The 22,188-nt window shown below is 37.7% G+C and overlaps 1 protein-coding gene across 1 annotated transcript in view; it reads left to right on the forward strand.

Moving 5' to 3' along the window:
- Nucleotides 1-22,188, forward strand: part of LOC149138627 (Haloacid dehalogenase-like hydrolase (HAD) superfamily protein) — a 232,583-nt gene that overhangs the window by 88,642 nt on the left and 121,753 nt on the right. Inside the window, exon 5 of the mRNA XM_089447098.1 lies at nt 21,997-22,051. Coding sequence (XP_089303224.1) covers nt 21,997-22,051 — 55 coding nt within the window. The remainder of the gene's footprint in view (nt 1-21,996; nt 22,052-22,188) is intronic.

Genomic DNA, 22,188 nt, shown 5'->3' on the forward strand with positions numbered 1-22,188 from the left:
TGGTAGATTTCTGCCACATATAATTAAGGGGCACGGGCAAAGGTATTTCCTTTCTCTACCCAATGTTACCTTAAGAATTTCCTTTCGCTCCAATTATCTTTAATGCAAGTAGAGTGAATCCAAATTATCAATTGCTTCAAGGGAATAACCTAATATGGTAATACTATGGCTCCAAGGCAGTCAATGAACAACAATATCAAGGTAGGGTAAAGGTTTCCTAATTCACCTAACCTCTATGCTCATCTACAACCATGTATCTTTCTTCCTAGCTCTACAAATTAGTCATCACAATGTTGGTTTTGGTTTGTGGAATAATAGCTTTTCTTTGCAAAATGTACAAGTTTGACTAAGTCGACCTTAACCACTTTGTAGTTATATAATAAATGATAATAAATGATCAAAGGATGGCCTTAGCCATAATTACAAATACATCCATGATATATATGAGACTTGAGTGTGTCAAGGCCACATGTGAATATTGCTCCCATAATTCTAACAACCCCCTTAAGTTGAATAGGGGCTATAGAGATGAAAGCATTATATCACAAGATTTATGTCCTCCCCTTAATGTTGAAAAGAGCATCACCCTTTATATCACTCTCTGAAGAATCTGTTGGTATCCTCAACAACACAAACTTGTGCTTCATAGTGACTTGGGGTGAAGGTATTAGAACTTTGCAGGAAAATCAACAACTCTGAAGTAAGGGCATAGGTTAATGTGTGAAATGCTCCTACTTACCATCAAAAGGACCAAGAAGAAACTCAATTGCATCAACAATGGGGGAGATATCCTGCCTAGGTAGAAGCTTTGGTTGACCTAGAAGGATAGTAGTTGATGTAGTTGAGCCTCTTACGAAGTCTTCATTATCATTCTCATTTGGGGTTTGTGTTTCAATATCATCTTGTGTACTCATCGATTAGAGGAGTGTGAGTAGGCGTAATGTTGAAGAATCTCGGGCAATTAGAGTTAATAGGGTTTTTCTTCTCATGATAACTATTTGTGAGGTTCTTTTAACTTTTCTTATTAGTACAATCTTTCCTTATTATTAGAGTGTGTCTTCTTAGTTCATCAAATAGTTACCAAAAACAAAAGAGACAAGAACAGACAATGTTGGCTTTCTGCCAGGGCCAAAACCTCTCTCTTTGAGAGGAAAACCCGCATAGAATTCTTCTTATAGAGATTCCAATTGACAAATACCAAGACCCTGACCCTTGACCTATTAAGCCACTCCAAGACCAAGACACCAATCCTCTTCTTTGTTATTGCTGAGATCATCATCATAACTGCTGCTTCACCTAGGTTATCATTATTGCACCTTCACTGAGATACTCATAACAACGAGATTATTGCTGCTGCACCATTGTCACATCTTCACTGAGATCTTCACCTTGTAATTATGTCTTCATTAGGATTATATCTATAATGAGATTATAATTGAAATTGTGTTGAGATCATGACTGCATCTAGTATGGCGTGTCACTATGAGATCTTTTCATCACAAATATACCGAGTCTATGACTGTGTTTTCTCCATGCATTGAGATCTTCGTCATCATAGATATGCTGAGACTGTTTAGTATGCCAAGACAGGGTATGTTCTCTCCCTGCACTGAGATCCTCATCATTGTAGTTATGTCGAGACTGTGACAGTGAGCAAGCCGAGAGTATATTATCCTCATCATAACAAATAGGTCGAGATTGTATGTGCTACTGTGGGATCATCATGATCCTCTTCATCATAATTAAGTCGAGAGTGTATTACTAAGAGATCACCGAGACAGTGATTGCGTTTAGTATGGATCATGACTGCGTTTTAGTATGCCGAGACTGTGATCATGAGGAGGCCAAGACACAAAGATACTTATCACTATCAGTTGCAGAGACATCCGAAATCTATACTTCTGTAATGCGGATCTCAGAACTTGTATTCCTCCGAAGATTGCAGAGGATCCAAGATCCCTGAGCCTCACTGTACCCATCGAAATTACAATGGAATCCGAGTTCCTGTAGCTCTGTTTTGCGCAAACCCTAGCTAGGTATATATAGTAGTTTGTCCTCCATATTTAGTTGACTTGAACCAACGAAAGGATGTGACTTTTAATTGTAAGCCGACATGAAGTGTATTTAATTCCTTTTGCTGGCCGACTTCTTCAAGAGGATTGTGCTTGTCTTTGGAGGGCTGTTAGACATTTCTATAGACTTGTATACATTACACATAGGCTCAAGAAGAGCTTCTTCATACATGACATTGACTCTTTGACTTATTAATAAATCCTAAGGTTCTCGATGGGAGCCACTAATAAACCATGCATCATCATACAAAAATAATTTGGTTCTCTTTATTACATCATTTACAAAGATCATGTCATTATGAAGACTGAACCTAGTTACTTTCTACAACACGTAATACATGGAACCATGTTGAGAATCATCTGAAAGGAGTAATGGGAGAGATCATCTAAAATGAGTAATGGGACCGATCATCTAAAAGGAGTAATGGGAGAGATCATCTAAAATGAGTAATGGGACAGATCATCTAAAAGGAGTAATGGGAGAGATCCTAGTGGACCATGATTAGGAACTTCATCATAGGTAGAATCTCCATATTTAGCCACCCTATGAGTGGTGGGATGATAAACGCGATAACCTTGAAAGCCTCCTCAATGCCTATTATAGACCTTTTGATTTTTTGAAGATTGGTAGGGCAAGACTTGAAGTGATGCCCTTCTTGATGACAATACTTGCATACGAATCTTTTCTTCTTGGAGGATTTGAGCGTTCCCCTTTACCATGATCAAACTTAGATTTAAAAGGGACTGAGATAGCCATTGAATGGGTTTGATTTCTAGGGGATAGTTCATTGATATTCCTTAAGATAACTTGATGTTGGATAGGATTAGAAAAAACCTCCTTAATAGAAGTAGCACCATTGACAAATAACCGGATATTATGACATATAATAGAAAAAGATTTGAATGTTGGAGATAGATTATTCAAAACAATACTTACATATTCCAGATATGATTTTTCCTTTCCTCCTACTATTATGATGTTAGAATTTAGGATCTTAAACCTTGCAATGTATTCATCATCGATGTCAAATTTGTTCATCTTGAGATTGAATGCTTGGTCTTGAATTGATTACCTCGAGTGGTACTCATATTTCCAAAGAAATTTTTGATGGTGTTCCATATCTTTTCGCACCTTTATTGTCGTTGGTACAATGAATCAAATTTGGCTTAGTATATAGATTTATTAGCTTGATAAGCTTCATCCTTCTTCAAACATACAAGGTCATAACTGTCATTGTCAGCTATGGAAGTGGTTTTGCAGGTTACATTCATAAACCTTTTCTTTGAAGAAGGGAGTCAATTGATTCACCCATGAATGATAATCGACCTTGTTTAATTGAAGAAACATTTTGAATTCATTAGGCTTAGAAACAATAAGAAAAAACCTTTGTATGGAAGGGAGGTCTTCACATTTTCTCATTTATTTATTTACTTAGGTAGAACTAGGAAAGGAGGCAATGGCTTTGAAGAAGGATAAAAGACCTTAGGGATACTCAAGAAGACCTTGGAAGAGGGGTGTTGGCCTAAGAGTTGTGTTTAATTTTTTGGAACCCCTACAAAACCTTAAAAAAGATGATCCAAGCAAACCCTATGTAATGTCCCAAATGCAAAAATTTTGGGTTTTCTCGATATTTTAACTCAAAATTTCTTCAGACAGAACTTTAATTCATAAACAGAAGATTGCCATGAAAATTCAACACCATAGAACTGTAAATAACAATAATGAGCAAAACTAATCTCAGCTTTATGAAAAGTTGGCCTCCAAGATAATCTGTTGCACCGCTATGCTGGCCCTCCAAACTGAACTGAACTGTACTGTTGAGCTCTCCTGTGAATTTTGGATGAATTCACCAAGGGGAGATGGGTACTCGCCCAATCTCACTGAATCACCCGAGGGTTTCCGTCCTGAGGCTACCAATGGAGTAGAGAACCGAGTTCTCAACCTCTCATACAAGAAACAATATCAAACACAAGATGTCTCCAAATGACCTCCTCCTCCTCTTTTATATATCCGATGGATAGATCTCCAAGCCTCAAGAAGCATCTTAGTTTATTATTTTATTATTATTCTAGAAGCTCCTCCTTGGACTTAATCTTAAGTGACCTTTTAGATTTATTTTATTTCACTTAAGTCACTTTTGGTTCATTTCCTCCCATTAATTATTTTTCCTTAATTAAATGACTAATTAAAGTTATTTTTATTCAAGGAAAATGGAAAATCGCGCACCGTACTCTCTTCAGCCATTGGAAATCACTTCTCAACATCCCATCCTGTAGATCTTCTCGTTCTGGTTCCAACAAGCTATTACACTGAAGTGTTCCATCAATTAATCTCCTCGGAATGCCACCTTGAGCATAATTAATTAAGTTCCATAATAATGTTAATTTTTGAAAGTTGTTGGAATGCGATGGAATGAAAGACAAACTGTGCGGATGATGGAATATACCAAGCGAATGCCATCAGATCCCATAAAAACTCCCCAAAACTCCATCGGAACCCCTGATGACATAAACCTGCTCCACTGACTTGGCCATCCCTTGCCCTGGAAATCCACCCTGGCTGTACTATGGAGGAAAATAAAAATTGGGACATTACAAATAATTCCGCTCCAAGATTGCTTGCCCTCAAGTAATTCGCACCTGTCCACTATAGAGGCATCTGCAAACTGATACTAGGATCCCATATGGACCACTGGTCCACATCATGCCTCTAAGCAATCCAAACCTGACTGAATCCCTCAATACCTAGATCCCATGCCCATCTCTGACTCAACCTACTACTAGTAGATCCACCTGGATCCCAATGCCACCATGGTCAATCATCGCCGATGTCCCTTGGCTCAGACTGGGCTCTGTCTCTGGCTATAGTTGTTGCTCCATCAAGAGAATACCAACTCATCACCTCTCTCCAATCCAGCCTCGGGCATTGGCCGAGGTCATCCCTACTCTGCTGATGCTGGGCTAGTGCTACTGAAACATTGATGCACTGTCGGTCCACATCCCACTGCCCATAGAAATATGTGTTAAACCCTCATCTAAATGCCCCTGCTGTAATGTGCCTCGAACTAAGGCTGATACTCCATCAAAAGGATACCAACTCATGATTTGTCGCCAATCTAAGACATGGACTCCGATGTAAGGAACAAGTCTACTATGCTAATGCTGGTCCATGCTCAACTCATGTTGCTCTACCTGGTTGGTCAGCAATATCCATCGAGGAAACCCTTCCTCTCTCCCTGTAATGGGTACAAATGCCAAACTGCGTTGCAAGCCCCATCTATGTACTCTTGGAGAGGGCTGCTGCCTGAAAACGCTGCAGCTTGGCTGGCTGCCACTACATCTGTTTGCACCTCATTAATGGGTAGACCCAAAGGTGGATGCACTGCCATCTCCCTCGCTTGATAGGGAACTCCACGCTCCTGCAGTCTACCAATCTCTTGCCAAATTGCCCTGTCATACTCCAAGATGTCCCGAGGACAAGTGTCAACGAATACTGTCACCCTGCCAATTGTCTGTACATCTGTCTGCTCCTCATCATTGGCTGAACCCAATGGTGTCTGCTCATTCTCCATCATGGGCTCAACATGAGCCATTAGCTGGCTCTCCAAAAATGGCCCATCTTGCACACTATGTGTATCATCTGTCTCATGCTCCTCTATGTGTTCTCTATGTTGACTCGTCAATTGCTTATCTGCTTTTGGATCTCCTTCCCTCGTTGGAATAATCGGCTGCTCATCATACTCCTCTACCACACATGGATGCATATCTGGGCTACTATCATCAACTCCACATGATTGCTCGTGCTCCTCAGAGGTATCATCGTATGAACCCATGGACTCGTCCAAAGAAGAATCCTCACCCTGAAAGTCAGAAGGAATCTCCTCCTGCTCTACCTCTGTCATCTCCTCAGCGTCACTCAAGCATGAGTGGTTAGGTCCCTAAGGTCCCTTGCAGACAAAGCAAAGTCCCTTCCTCCTCATCTCATTCTTGCTGCATGATCCCCCAAACCTGAGTAGCTCCTCCCTGGTCAACTGTCTCCTGAACAACCCAATGTTCTGCTCAACCAACCTTTCGGCTAGCTCATAAGCAGTAGGTGAGACCAATTGCTCTCTCCTCCAAACAGACAACAATCGAGACTGCAACTCCCGACAAATGGCATCACGACCTCTCATACATGATGACAAGATGGACTACATGTGTGCTATGACTGTGTCAGGATGATGTTTCCTAATACTGAAGAAGCATTGGAACATCTGTAGGATCAACTCATCAGATTCTAGATCAAACATGATTTCATAAGTCCTAGTCATAGCCATAACTTCTAAAAGCTCAAGCTTCTTCCCAAAGGTAGAGCCTGCACTGTGGTCCAAGTCCTAGAAAGTTTCTACTACTAGTTTGAAGACTCTCCTCATAACATCATCATTCTAAGGAGCTATAGGTGCAGTCAACCTCATAATGTTACTAAGGCATGATGCAACTGGAATTTTGATCCATTCACAAGGTCCCTCCAAGAACTTGGGATGTATTAAAGCTAGCATGGCTGGTTTCAGAGCCCACATCAACTTCTTCCCCTCTAACTTACTAACTTTGGAAAGGAGGGCATCTAGTTCATCGAGTTTGAAGAGAACTTTCCATGTGACCCTCATGTGATTCAAATTTGTCCCAAGTGCAAATATTTTGTGTCCAATCTTCAGCTCTTTCTACAGATCCCTTGGTTGCTCTTGTTGAAGAATGGCATGAACTCCCTTTGAGAAGGGTTTGTTGTTTTGTTTCCGCTGGTCCATCTGGTCCATATTGCAGCCCACTAAAGTGTTGTTGTGTTGGTTTAGGAGGCTTTTTAAATATTCCATAATAATGCAAAGGCTAAAACAATGTGTAAAAAGCTACAACAATACAAGACACAACCAATATCCCCACATACATCAACAATACACTGCCCAACACAACTATAACAATGCTAGTAGTAGTGACCCTCACCCATACTGACCATCATTGTCAACTCTCAAGCACTACTACAAATCATTATAGATCTCAGTCTTTACTTTTATAGGGCTTGGGTATCAATATAAGGGTTACTAGCATACAATTGTTATGGCAACATCAGCTGAAATTGGACACAATACTTATGGAGTCCTGCAACAGCCACCAAATTCTACGACCATACTACAACAACTGGGTGATAAATGGTCTCCAGGCTAAGCCAACAATTAGATTTGCACCTTATAAATTTCTAAGTTCTTGTAGTGATTAATTCTTCAAATAGATTGAATGACAATTGTTGTAGACGAATATTCTATAATTTTGTCTCAATTGGCATATACAAAGATCATTCCCATGTTGTTGGACAAACTTAAAGAAAACTCAGGGAAACATTCCTCACTGTGGGTACAATTTTAAATTTCTGAGTAAGGATTGCCATATAGTGACATAAACTTAGGAAAATACTGTGAGTTACAGAGATATTGAAACTTGGTCATGTGAATTGTATTGAAGCTTCAACTCAAGGCCACACCTTGGAATGCATAACAACAGAGAAGAATGACTTTGATCCCTCCAATTTGACATGCTGCTATGGCCAATATATGCTACAAAACTCCTTTTATATGCTGCACAACCAACTGATTTTTCTTTTTTCCCCAACTCCTGTAGTGAGTTAATACATCTAGTAGTCCATATATAGTCCAAAGTTTAGTCTTGTCAGCAACAGTCTCCACACTCGACCCAACAAGGATGAATCTCTGCAAAATAAGTTATCGTCACTGGTAACTAGAACTTGTCTCCTGCTCAATAATAAGCTACAACGAATAATAGAGTTTTCTTCACCGACACAAGACTCCCACTGTGCCCACGCTCCACTATAATGACACAGCGCAACCAACAGGTAATGTCGTCCCTCGGTGGAAACAAAAACACTCCCGACGAGCAATGGTAGCCCACGGCCGTGGTTGTAGCAAGAAGTGTGTTTCCCCGAACTTGACTTCAACAGGAAATTTAACCTCCAGAAGATGCAAAGTCGTCTTAGAGCGATTGGACCACGTGAGATCTAACCCACTAACGCTCCAATTGATAATTTCGATCTCCTTCAAAGACAGCGGCTCCCTGGAGTAATTGGTCCTTCAATAATAATATGGATGGCTTCTTATGAAATCGGTCCAAGGAACGACCCAATGAATACTTATTTCACTCGGCCCTGGATTACAATGTGACTTTCTGGAATAATTTCGGTCAAGAGGAATTTCGATTCTGCAAGCGGAAAGTGTATGTCTGCCTCCCAATAGAAATCGTGCCTGCTAACAGTGAACGACTGACAACCTTGCAAATATTGAATCAGCCCCTTCATAAAATTTAGTTTTGGTCAGCCTCAAGGCGATGACTCAGCCCAAAAAAGTTTGCCATGGCTCACGCTAATAATACTCCACGCCTCTATTAACCTTTGTTTGGCACCAAACTGAGCTACAGGCGCACACGCTGCTCCACAACTACTGTCACTGGGATCGATATATAATTTCCTCCTACAGTCAACGCGGCATCCACGTACTAAAGTGACTGCTTGACGTCTCAACCCAGACTCCCTGACTCAAACCTTCGCCATGTCGATGTCAATGGCATGATGAGTTGCTCTGCATATAGTTCCATCAATCAGATCCATGTGCAGTCACTATCATCTAGAGAATTCGACCGTCTCACCTTCGACTCAACAATTGTGCAACTTGCAGCTTATACATTAAGATAATACAACCCCACCGAATTGGCCCGATCACGAAATTTAGCTATAAGTCGCACCATATGCAACTACTGACACAACACCAGAGCGACTTCAACAGATGATTATATTCGTCCTTCACTTGTGAGATGGGTCCTCCGGTCTTCAAATTTCATATGCGGCTTTGGGGTTTCATACAACCGCTCTTCAAAATTATTTCAAGGCCCTCATAAAAATTAAAACAACTTGGCTTTCGACTTTCCAAATGCAATTTTAATACGGCCCCAACTACAGGAAAGTGGGTTTCGACTTCTCTGCCAAATTCTTCAACAATAATAGTTGCAACTGAAAATTGAAAAACCTGTAGGTTGAGCCAAGACCAAGGCTCTGATACCACTGTAATGTCCCAAATGCGAAAAATTTGGGTTTCCTTGATATTTTAACTCAAAATTTCTTCAGACAAAATTTTCATTCATAAACAGAAGATTTCCATGTAAAATTCAACACCATAGAACCGTAAATAACAATAATGAGCAGAAAATAATCTCAGCTTTATTCATAATATATAAACTTGGGTTACATGCACATGCAACCAAAAGAGCTGAGATGAAACGCTGGCCTCCAAGATAATCTGTTGCATCGCTATTCTGGGCATCCAAATTGAACTGAACTGTACTGTTGAGCTTTCCTGTGAATTCTGGTTAAATTAACCAAGGGGAGATGGGTACTCGCCCAATCTCACTGAATCACCCAAGGGTTTTGGCTACCAATGGAGTAGAGAACCTGGTTCTCAACCTCTCATACAAGAAACAATATCAAATCCAAGATGTCTCCAAATGACCTCCTCTTCCTCTTTTATAGATATGATGGATAGATCTCCAAGCCTCTAGAAGAATCTTATTTTATTATTTTATTATTATTCTAGAAGCTCGTCCATTGACCTAATCTTAAGTGACCTTTTAACTTTATTTTATTTCATTTAAGTCACTTTTGGCCCATTTCCTCCAATTAATTGTTTTTTCTTAATTAAATGACTAATTAAAGTCATTTTTGATTAAGGTGAATGGAAAATCGCCCACCATACTCTCTTTGGCCACTAGAAGTCACTTCTCAACATCCCATCTTGTAGATTTTCTCGTTCCGGTTCCAACGAGCTATTACACTGAGGTGTTCCATCAATTAATCTCCTCGGAATGCCACCTTGAGCATAATTAATTAAGTTAAGTCACATAATAATGCTAAGTTTTGAAAGTTGTTGGAATGCGACGAAACAAAAGGCAAACTGTGCGGATGATGGAATATCCCATAAGAATTCCTCAAAACTCCATTGGAACCCATGATGACATAAACCTTCTCTACTGACCTGACCATCCCCCGCCTTGGAAATCCACCCTGGTTGTACTATGGAGGAGAATAAAAATTGGGATATTAAACCCTAGTTTCATAATCGTGAGAGCAATGCCACTAGCTAACAATTTTTGGTTCAACTGTTGAATTGAGAGACTAAGATTCATGCTTGCTTTGGTACCATATTGCAATTCACAAGTGATAACAAGAAAATTGAATGGAACTAGAGACAAAACCTGCCAACCTAGTGATAAGTGTGCTAGAGAGAGATAAATCAGGTTCTCTAGAGAGAGAGAGAAATTTCCAAGCACGTGTGCTATAGAAGAGATGCAAAGGTGCATACAAGAGAAAGAAAAGCCAATTCGAGGAGAATGTCAATCATATAAGCACCCTTAGGCATAAACCACTTTATAATAGAGATAAAAAAGATCACAATGTGATGAAAAAAAATGAATGTTGTGTATTTAATATTTATACCCAACTTAAGTAGGGTGCTTTCCCTAAGAGGTTTTAATGAACTAATATATATAGCTTTGATTGGGTTTGTTGTTACTGCCTCACACATAGACCTAACTTAGTGAGAAAAGCCCTTAACCCCACAAGGTGTGGTTGGTGGAAAATTTAAGAGATGGGGTTGTCACCTATTCCTAACTCTGTCTTCGTTTAAGCTCTCTCTTAGGCAAGCTAAGGGGGGTGGTCCGTAAATGGAAAAAGTGATGTGAGGTTTCTAGGAGATGTTAAGGTTAATTTGGATTACTTGAGATTATGAGCAAATATGATGAGCAATATGAAATGAAATATACTTCAATAACCATCAACACATAAATCAAAGATAAACATATAAGACCAGTGCTTTCAATATTGCTTCAAAATAAATAACACTTGCTCCAAAAATGAAATGTTTCAAAGTGAAACACAAGTAACCCTGTCAATCAAATAGATGTTAGAAAAGATGATATCACTTGCAAGATTTAAAATTGCTTTCAAAGTATAACCATTCACGATTCTAAAGCATGTAAAGAAGCAATAACTTGCAAAATGAAACAAGCTAAAACTTCACTTGCAAAATGAAAGATATGGTACTTGCCCAAATGAGATGTTACAAAATAATCAATTCAAAACATTTTCATCATGACAAGTATATAAATAAATTGCAAGTAAAATAGCTTGAAAAGTAAAGTGTGTTAATATGAAATGCACTTAACTAAGGTTAGATGCAATTATCGTGGTTAATTTTAAGCTAAATGCCTATTCTAAATGAGAGGTTTTCTTCTTGAACTCTTGCCAAAGGGTAAAAATTGGGGCGACTATAAGAAAGAGGGGCTGAGGACACAATGTTGTTATTAACGATACCCTTCCCTTGAGTCTTACTAGTCAACATGTGCCTTCGTTTGTACAAGGGGACAAACCACCTTCATAACTGCAGGGTCACACATGATTTACCTTACTTCGTACTAGTTGGAAGAATTTTCCAAGAAAATCTTTTCCTAAGATGTCTATCAACCAAGCTTATGCTTGGAGGGTAATTGAGTTAAAATGCAAACTATGCTAAAATGCCTAAATTTAACGCAAGTTTTCCCAAAGAGATTTGCAATGCTTCAAAATAATGGAAATATGATAATGCTCAAAGTAAATTGCGAATATAATTTCAACTGGAAAAAATGAAATTAACTTTTAAGTGAATTAAAGTGATGCAAGTAAGTTTTGCTTTGCAAAAGAGGAATTGCCTCAAGTAAATGGGAGATGCTCGCAATTGTTCAAGACACAAAATTAAGCTTCATAAGCAGATGAAATTGTAAATTGCTCCAAGTAAATGCCACAAACCATGAACCTATAGCAATTGGAAATGAAATGAAGCTAAAAAGTGAATGTTTGCTTGTAAAGTATGCTTGGAAAATAAGTGAGCAAGATAACAAATGAGTTTATAGTGAGGCGATTGTATCCCAAAGAAAGCAAATTGTTAAAACAACTAAATTAAACTTGCTACATAGCTCCAAATACTTGCACATAAGAAATGAGTTGCTCTAAAGCAAAATATCAACTTGTATTTCAAAGCAAGAATGAAATGCAAAGCATCAAGTGAAATTTGTAGCAAAGTTTAACTTAGAAATTGAAATGTGATGTTGAGGTTGTGTTAATTTTAGAGCATGAAAAATGAGCCTAAAAGGAAAGTTAGAAAATATGAGCTGCCAAAATTAATCCACCCACACAAAATCCTCCTTCTAAATGAGGAGAAAGGATGCCTTGGGTAAACCCAAACTCCCTCAAGAAGAAAAAAGATATTTTATTATGATATTAGAATGGAGTTAAAACCTCTTAGAGGGCAGCTCAAAAGATTGAAGGGAATTTGTACAAACCTGAGAGCTAGAAATAGCTAAGATATTCCTCCAAACAATAGCAACCTCAAGGGCCAAAGAAACCTTTCTAAAATTTGAAAATTACAATCTCCACAAAGGCCTATGACTTATTCTTCTTTGTAGCTCCTTCTATTGTCCATGACCTCCTTAAAATAAATCTTGGATGCTTGAGAGGCCCTACAAGAAAACTAATTAGAGTTAAATAGTCTTTCCTCAAGGCACTTGTGTCAAAACTCCAACTATGGGCTGCAAAACTAAGACAAAATTAGTGTAAAAAGAGAAACATGTAAGTATGATTCAAAATAATATACAAACCAAATTAAGTGATGGGAGTGAACCCCATCACTTGCCTATTTTCGGAAATGCTCTTAAAGAGATTGAAATTATGAAGTATGTGCTTGTATTCAAGCTATGTCAAAGAAAATCCTTGCAAGAAATCACTTCGTAAGATGAATTATGGAATTCAAAAAACTATTGAAAGCTCCTTGGAGAATGTGTTAAAAGTGGGCTGGTTTCTCCAAAGACTTCCCCTCGCGCTTGATATTTGATCCAAACAATATTTTCCTCTACAAAATGTCAATCAAACATTAGCCTTGTTGTCGCTTAGCTTGTACAGACACTGCGACAACCGCTCAGTGTGGGGGCTGTCACTCTGATTCCCGCCCACTCCATTCTAGCTGTCTCCCAACAATAGGCTATGGGGGGTAGTCCCTATGGAATGAGGTGAAGTAAAACAAGTTGGAAACCAATTTGTTTAGGAGACATGTATGAGTGGCTTAGTTACTTGGTTAAATTTAGCAAGATTAATGATTAGATTAGATTTTAAGTATGAGAATAGTGCTTTAATGGAGTCACAATTCTTGCTTATGATAATTTGAAACCAAGTGACTGGATGGACACTCGCTACTTGAATGATTAACTATCCTATATGATGTGCAAGTCCTAGGATCTATGTGAGATGTAGTTATCTTGGTTTATTTTAATTATATGCTTAGTCTAAGTATGGCCTTCCCTTAACTATTTTGACGCTGAGCTCCAAGGTAGGTTGTGGAAAGGAGGCCAACATGAAGCAGGCTAGGCCCTGATTAACGATTCTTCTGTTGTGCTCCAATCACCCGATTCCTTCGGCGTTGCAAAGAATGTGGCTCTGACGATTGCAAGGTCACTGTGTTAATCACCGAAGAGTTGCTAAGCCCCTCAAGCTAGGTGAGAAGGGTTTCCCTAGATTTCTATCAACCTAGCTTATGCTAGGAGGTAAGTTTTAATGCAAGCTAGATTTAAGATGCTTATGCAAAAGATTATGAGTGAGGTTATCTTGAATTAAGATTGTTTATGTTACTTAAGTACTTAGTGTGAATTAGCTTATAGCGATAGTACTTAACAATGACGAGATGACAATCTTGAACAAGATAAATTGTTTTAGAGACATTAGTGCAAAACTTCAACAAATTCTCACAAGATATAAAATGCCAATTTTTCAACAATGTTCGATACCACTTTAAGATAAATTAATAACCATTCAAGATAGTCAAATGAAAACTTAGATGCCAAGATTTAGAGTGATTACCAAAGACAAAGATACCAATTAGATTCCAATTATCACAACATCAGATCTAGAGCTTAAATGTAGGAGCGCTTTAGATGCCAAATTGCGGAAATTTTACGAACTTAGAGTAAACCATGCAAATGTTAGATCTCAACAGTTAAATCAACAGTTGTACTTCAGAGAATTTTAGCGCTTATTAATGTTATGACAGTAGTAGAAAAATCACTCTAAATTATAAAATTTGCCCAACATATGAAGTACACAAATTTCCAATGACCAACATAAGTAAATTTATGTGTCTAGTTTAGTTTATGAAGATGTATTCAGTAATATTTCAGACTTGTAATAAGTTATTACAACAGTAAATTGACCCATAGATCAACAAGCTAGAGATGTCAGAAACAATGCCCAATATACCCAAAAATAGTAAAATTCACCCAACTTGAAAAAAACCAATTTTTAGGGTTTTAGAGTGTGATTCAGAAAATTTCAGATATGATCTATTTACTACAATAGTGAATAATTGACAAATCAACAAGCTAATGCAATTACAATCAATGCCAAAATTGCCTAGAAATAGAAAAATTTACTGGAAACTGAAAATTTCAAGTTTTAGACCCTTATTAAGTGTATGCTTCAGAAATTTCAGATCTGAAAACTTCAGTTATGTAGTAAATTCCAGCAAACATAAAAGTTAGATTTAGGCTAGATCTGGGATGTTCATGTGACCAAAATTTATGAAAATGAAGATTTTGCAATTTTAAACAATTTTGACCATGTAGCATGTGATTTTAGGGCTTAATTATTATTGATTTGATTGTTGTAATAAATCAGAGATAAAACTAGATTTTAGAGGTCAAACTCTAGGCCCAAGGCCTTAATGATTACTTGCTCAGATTTGCCAAAATTTCTCCAATGTACTTGGCACCTGAAAACACAAGACTTGAGCCAAAATTTCTACAAAACAAATTGTTAGAGAGAAAATGCCAATCCTTTGAAGATACCTTTGTTTGCAATGAGGTGTAGCCCATGTAGGGCTTATGATCTTCTTAGTACTTTAAAAATAGATCCCAAACACTAGTCTTTTAGGTTGGGTAAGGGTTAGGGCCTTTAGAAAATGTTTTTTTCTTTGATTTGAAAATAAGCAACCTACAAAAATAGCCTAAAAACCCTAGACGTCTAGGGTTTCTGAGGTCGCCAATGCCAATTTCTTTTTCAATCATGAAACAAATTTAGAATAGAAACCCAATTAACCAATATAAAACATTTAAATCTCAAAACCCCAAAACCCCAAATACTATACAAAAATTCAAAACTGCAAAATCCCAAATATATACAAAAATACTAAAAATCCCCGAAACCCAAGTTAGAAAAAATAATTTACAAGTTAGATCTACAAAATTATTCACAAGATCTACAAATATTCAAGGGTTTTAGAAACATTTAAATTTTTGAGAAAAATATTTTTATGGAGTTTTTTCCTTTGAAGAATGGATAAAAATATTTTAGAAACACCAATGTATACTATAGCCTTAGAGAATATTTAATCCACGATATAAATATTTGGAATCCAAGCAACAATGATTCTTGCCCAAGTTTGGGAACTTGGAGGCCAAGGACTAAAGTACCTGCAAGCCTTATGAATTTATCTCAAAATAATTTGTTAGATCACATGGAGAATCAAACCACGTAAGATTAGCCCAAAACTATCAATAGTATGGTTCTATCTCCATTTAATAAAAAGTCAAATCTCACCAATATTCAACACAACATAGAGATGCCCGTAGTCAGCACATACCATAAATTAGTAAGTAAGAACACCTTGAATTTCACCCCAAAGTCTTTATTATGATCAAAAAAATAGTTCCTAGCGGGACAATAGTTACAAAGTTGCTTCAGTAGAAATTTTCTAGCTAGAGATCAAGATGCTAGAGACTCAAATGACTTTCTAATTTATAGATTTCTCCTCCAAGTGGGAAAATAACACTAGTTTCTTTGATCCTTGTCAAAATAATCTTGGTCGTTGACAAACACTTCAAGATATTTTAGTTTTGACCCTTGATTTTTTATTTTTTGAGGAATTTTCGAATTTATCATTTAATTCTATTTTATTAGTTCAAAGTTAATTATTTTGAGCTAATTTCCTCAAAATTTTGACTTTAACTTAACCATCAAGGTCTGAGAGTCCAAATTTTCTCGAAATATACAATATTCCCTTGGTGGAGGACCTTTAAAAATTGATTCGTTTAGGACCCACGAATTTTTCCACTTGGAGAATTATTTTTCCTAAGGCAATTTAATTTTGACTCTCATTAATTAATTAATTTTTTAGATTAAGATTTAATTAATTTTGTCTGAAAAATTAATTAATTTACACATGAGGGGATTTAATTATTTTTCCACCCTCTAATACATAAGATTTTACATTTACAACCCTCAAAGGGAGAATACACATTTGGCTTAGACCCTCAAGACACATAACCCATTTGCGACACAATATGATCTAGTAAACTAAGTGATTTGTAATAAAATAATTAAGCCAACTAGCTTAAATTATTCCCAAATCACTTTTACATCAGACTCGACTAAAAACACTAGGACTCACCTAATATTTCGACAATAAATTTCACTCTAGCTTTGGGGTTTAAGCTGGAGGGAAAAAACTCTTCTGATTAGTTGTGTTTAGAAACACAGGTAATCAATGAGGTTAAAAAACCTCATAGGATGAAATTCGTCATCAAAATCATAGGCTTACCTAGGTTGTTACATATATTCAAGGTCTTACTAGGATCATTTACATTAGATAACTTGCAGAATGGGTTTACAATGACATATAGATTCCTAACAAATGATCCGATCTTGTTGAAAAAATTTGGCACTTCCACTTCCTTGGAACTTTGACAAATCCGGTGCAACAAGTCCCATATAGATTTAGCAAATAAGCAATGATAAAAAATCTCTAGAAATTTATTGGAAAATAACTAGAGATTTCTACACCTAGAGCATACTCCTAAATCAATTGTCAATGCAAGATAATTTTACATGAACAAATCTATAAGAGCATATGGAAATAAAATAGATCAAAGCATGAGCAAAAGAAATAATACCAATAGTGAACCAATCATCATGCTCCAATGGTCCAACAACTCATGAATGAACCCCAAAGTCTTTTATTTGAATTGAGAACAAGTGTACATAAGAGCAGAGTTTCCCCAAACACAATAGCTCGTAACAATCATTACAAAATGAGAGCACAAATCTCTATTATATAGAGAAATGGAAGCAAATCCTAATGTAGAAACAAAGAAACAAATGACCATGGAGAAGATACCAAGGAATGAAATCAAACTCCAAGTGTGAGGACTCCAAGAAATCGAATTCCATAGGTGGCACCAAGATATACTCAAGCAAAATCGAATTCCCCAAGTGTACGTACAAGCAAATCCAAGTGTGCAATGGGAGAGAGTTAACTTCCAACAACCAATCCAAGAGATGCCACCTCGAGTTGATACTTCCAAAGTGCCCAACATAAATCTCCTTGAGCAAACTCGTGTTTCTTGATGGAATGACAGATGTAGATGGGTGGGAACCAATGTGGGGACAAATTCCCACAAAAATATCTCCCAAAAATTCTCCCAAATCCTCCCAAATGTGCATTAGCTTGACAAATTTGAATTTCCAAGTAAGCAACTTCCTCATTTAATGGCAAAAATTTGATTTCCTTGAGTGGGCCATGTATTTATGATGCAAGGTGCCAAATCATCCTCCACTTGTTTTTTAACTCATTTCTTTGACTTGATATAATTTTCAAGTCATTTTGTCACATGGAGCTATTTAGTTTTCTCCATTTAATTTATTTCTAGTTTAATTTATTGCCAAATTTTCCACTAAACTTAGGAAAAGTGGGTTTTGAGGGTCTAGAACTTATTTTTTACCTCTCAAAGTGTGTCATAGTAGAAAGTTGAGGGTAATAGGTGTAATTTTGAGCACAGATACCCCATACAACTTCTCTAGACATCACTTATTACATATTACATTCAGTTTTTATTTAAATTTTTGTTCTGCGGGAAATCTAAAAAATTTAAAATATGGCCCCTAGACTTAATCAAATTCCACGAAACTTTATGAGTGATCTAGTATGGTAGTATACAATGACTCTAGACATTAGGCCTCGCCTTCAGGTCGTACTCCAACTTTGGGGGTATGCTTGGAGGAAAAAACTTAATTAAATATTAAGTCCTCGTAAAGATATAATAATTAACCAAGTGAAAAAAACCTCCCAGAGTAAACTCACTTGATGACATGGTTGCAAGTTACCTAGGCCTGTTACATGACTCAATTTCATCATATTAACATCACTTTACATCATCCCCGCAGGACTTGTGGAATCTGAGTACAACAGAAGAAGATGAGAAGAAGAAGTAGAGTTGAAAAACTCTAGTGATATGATGATCTTTGATGATACATGAAGTCTCTGATACATCCTTGGCATGGAGTCTTCAAAAATCTTTGGATATGTTACTGCTCAAACTAGTAGGGGACCTAAAAGGGGCTCTTAAAGGGACAACTGCTAGGCCAAGGGCAACGATGGAGACTTAGCCCACTATCACCTCAGCTAAGACTCCCTACTCTTTACGAACTTTCACCGATGGGAGGAGACCCGATATATAGAAAGTCACTTGTGAAGGATGAATCAACAAATGGATGTGAAGTGACCCTAATGACCCTTTTTCCTAGAAGGAGGTTAAGAATGGAGCTTGCTTGCTCTTCAAGCAAGGTACAAAGCTTTCTAGGAGAAGGAGGTGAAGATTTAAGGGGTAGGTTTAAGGAATATGCCTTGTAAAGGAGTTTCCCAATCCCTAAAATCCTTATTGAACTTGGTTTCCCAAGTGGTTCTTGAAGAATTAACTTTTCAAAGGTATGGGACCACACGGGACCAAGTGGACCCAACCTAGGTTAAGGGGAGGGAGTTTAGCAACCAATGACGATCTTAACCCAGACAAGGAAGGAGAAAGGATCAAAACAAGAGTTATCACTTAAAGGTGTCAAATCGATCCAATGAGGTACTGACCTAGGGAACCAAGGGCAAAGTTTGATCTCAGAGCTAGGGCTTGGGATATCTCAAAATCCCACAATTGGAGTTTCTTCAAATTTGGAGGAGACTTTGAGTACACACCAACACAGTAGAGGCTAGGAGATCGAAATTTTTCTATTGCTACTTTGTCGGGAAAGTGATGCCCTAGGTGGCCCAGTGTGGCTAGACCTAGAATGAAGGGGGAAAGGTGAAGAAAAATGGTTCTCCACCTTTTGTCCTAGACTCCATTCTCCCCAAGGGATTAAGCATTGGTCTACCGGGTGCATCTTCCTAGTCTAATAGGTGGATCTTGAGCAATCTTTGAACTAAACTAAGGATCTATGGAGTGTTGTCTACTGCTGTGGAGGCCCATGGCTCTCAACACACACTCTACACATACCAATGTATCCCTCTGGAGGGTTAGGATCCCTTATAGGGAGACGAAACCTAAGATGGAGACCACCTATAATCCTGCATAAGATCCAATGTGTCCCCTAGCCTTCCAGTACAACAAATCATCAAGGAAATCGAGTAAAAGAGCTTATAAACCATGGAAAACAAGTGGGGACTTCATAATGGCATGGTCTTCCATAATGGGCTTTGGCATGTGCTAATGTTTCCAAGCTCCAAATGGGGTTAACCAAGTATGTCATTAGGTGGTTTCTACTTCTAAAGGGGATAATATGTCCAAGTTACATCCTTTTAAAGGTGGTAACATGTGGTAAAGAGATGAATGGAGTAGGTAATGAAAAGGGGCAACCCTGGGCCACACGCTGGGGTACAAGAGTAGCTAATAAAAGAGAAGTGCACACTTGGGTATATAATGTATAGGATGGAGCAATCGTGGTACATGAGGTGCTCTGGCCTTGATTTTTGCACCCTTCTTTATATGCCTTCTGCCTTTTCATGATTTTTCTTTAATTAACTGCTCGCGACTCAAGGGGTAAGAGCATGATGTGTGAGATATAGCAGTGGGTACCACTTTTAAGGTAGGGCGGTTCATTGCCCACCAGAGGTGGGGACAATCATGGGTTCCTAAATGATAAAGGAGGCTCATTTAGGGCTTGTAGGAACCAGAGTGATGGCCATGATGATGGGTAGAGCTCATGTATTGTCTTTTTCCCACGTGCTAAATGTGTTTGTCCCGACCATCTTTTGCATTTTGTGGTACATTTTCATGTTGAATGTGGCCAATTATGCTTTTTCTTTTCTTTTCAGCGGCATCAACTTTTGGGGCATCATTCCAGGCCTGACCCAAGGTGTGGGCAAGGGGAAGGGGAAAACTAACCCTATGTGGACTCAGTGGAAGAATGTGGACCCAAGTGGGAGAAATGATGAATGGGGTTATAATGAGTGGAAAGGGGGCAATATATGTGGATGAGGGAGTGGGACCACGCAAAGAAAATTAGGGTTTCCCATGAAGTACCATCCCTAAAGCCAAATGGTCAGTAAAAGTGATCCCACGGGACTAGAATCCAAGGTTAATATTGAAAAAGGGGTCAAAGGAACAAGAGCACGGACCTAGCCCATTCTTTCCGTTGAATCCCCCCATTAATCCATTCCCATAAGTGTCCATGATAAGCAAACTACAATACTCAATTACCAAATGACAAGGCATACCTTTAGGTTCGGGAGGCCCACTTTCAAACATACGATCATGGCAGATGGGTGAGGGACCACATGGATGGCTCAGGTGGCGAAGAAGTGGCACAATGAGCTAGTTGGTGGCTGCTGGCTGTCGGTTAAGATCCATCTTGGAGAATTTTTTTCTCCTAGGGATATCACCCACAAAATAGTGGGTAATAGGATACACTTCAGTGGTCAACGGGGTCCACCTTAACCACTATCGGTGTTACAATAATTGATAATAAATGTTTAATGATGGCCTTAGCCATGGTATTGCAATAAATGATTATAAATGTTTAGGTGATGCCCTTGGGCATGATTTAGCCATGATTACAAATGCATCACTGATACATGTGAGTGCGTCATGGCCTTATGTGAACATTGAATACCGCATCCATTATAGTTGTGCCTTGGCCTTGAGCATTGCATTATGATTTCATGCATGACATATTTACACCATTTACATGACAGGATAATTTATTTTAAGTTCACATTGGTCAACATTTGCCTTTATAGCCACACATCTGCAATTTTTACATAATCTGACCCAATACACTCCAAGGATCAAAACCAAGTTATTGCAAATGACATCGGATTAATCTCTACAAAAGGAGGTGACTCCCATATAAGGTTATTTATTCATTATTTTACAATATAATGATGGTCCACAAAAACATGGTTACAATTAAGTGCTCCATGCTAGGAAGGTTAATTTAAATAGCTTGACATAAAATGTAGAATTTTATCTTTATCATGAACTATAATATTGAAATTTTGAAAGTAAGAAAAGCAACGTGATATAATAGGCTTTGAAAACAAAGATTTCAATGTAGGTAATTATTGCATTGGCTTCTTGGTATTGAATATTTTTTGGCTTTAACTTTTCTAGTCCATTTTATGATTGAAATTTGAAGTCCAATTGTTCTCTTAATGCTCTTAGCTTGCTCCTAGATAGATTCTTGGTTTTGATAGAAGTGGGTCTATATTTGCATGGGGCTTTCAATGTGCTCCTTAATCTTTTGTTCTCAAACATAAACTTTTTTTTTGTGTTGTCTTTGGAGTCTGCCAAATTTAATAGGTTTAGAGTGGTTGTATTACAAGATTCCTTTCTTAGATTAGAATACTTCATAAATTTCAATTGGTTTTGTTTTGGCTCTTGCATCTTTTTGTCAATGGAGTTAGAAATGTTGTTCTACTATAATCTATTACTTTGTAGCTATAAGCTTTACTGCAAAAACTAATGTTGAGATATGCCCTTGATATTTAACCAGGCAGATACTCGGACTCTCAGGATATATGCTTGGAATCAACTTGCTTCTGAAGAAGGTAAACACAATATCTTGGTTATAGTTTCAAAACATGGAGTTTATTTATTTGCCTTTAAAAGTTTTGACATTGTATGGAAATGGTAATATTTTGTAGGGTGTGCAAGTTTCAAAATGGCATATTTAATTTACATTGTT

This window comes from Pinus tabuliformis, chromosome X (genome assembly GCF_031772625.1).
Source record: "Pinus tabuliformis cultivar Carrire ecotype Pingquan chromosome X, CPIR1, whole genome shotgun sequence".
NCBI lineage: Eukaryota > Viridiplantae > Streptophyta > Pinopsida > Pinales > Pinaceae > Pinus > Pinus tabuliformis.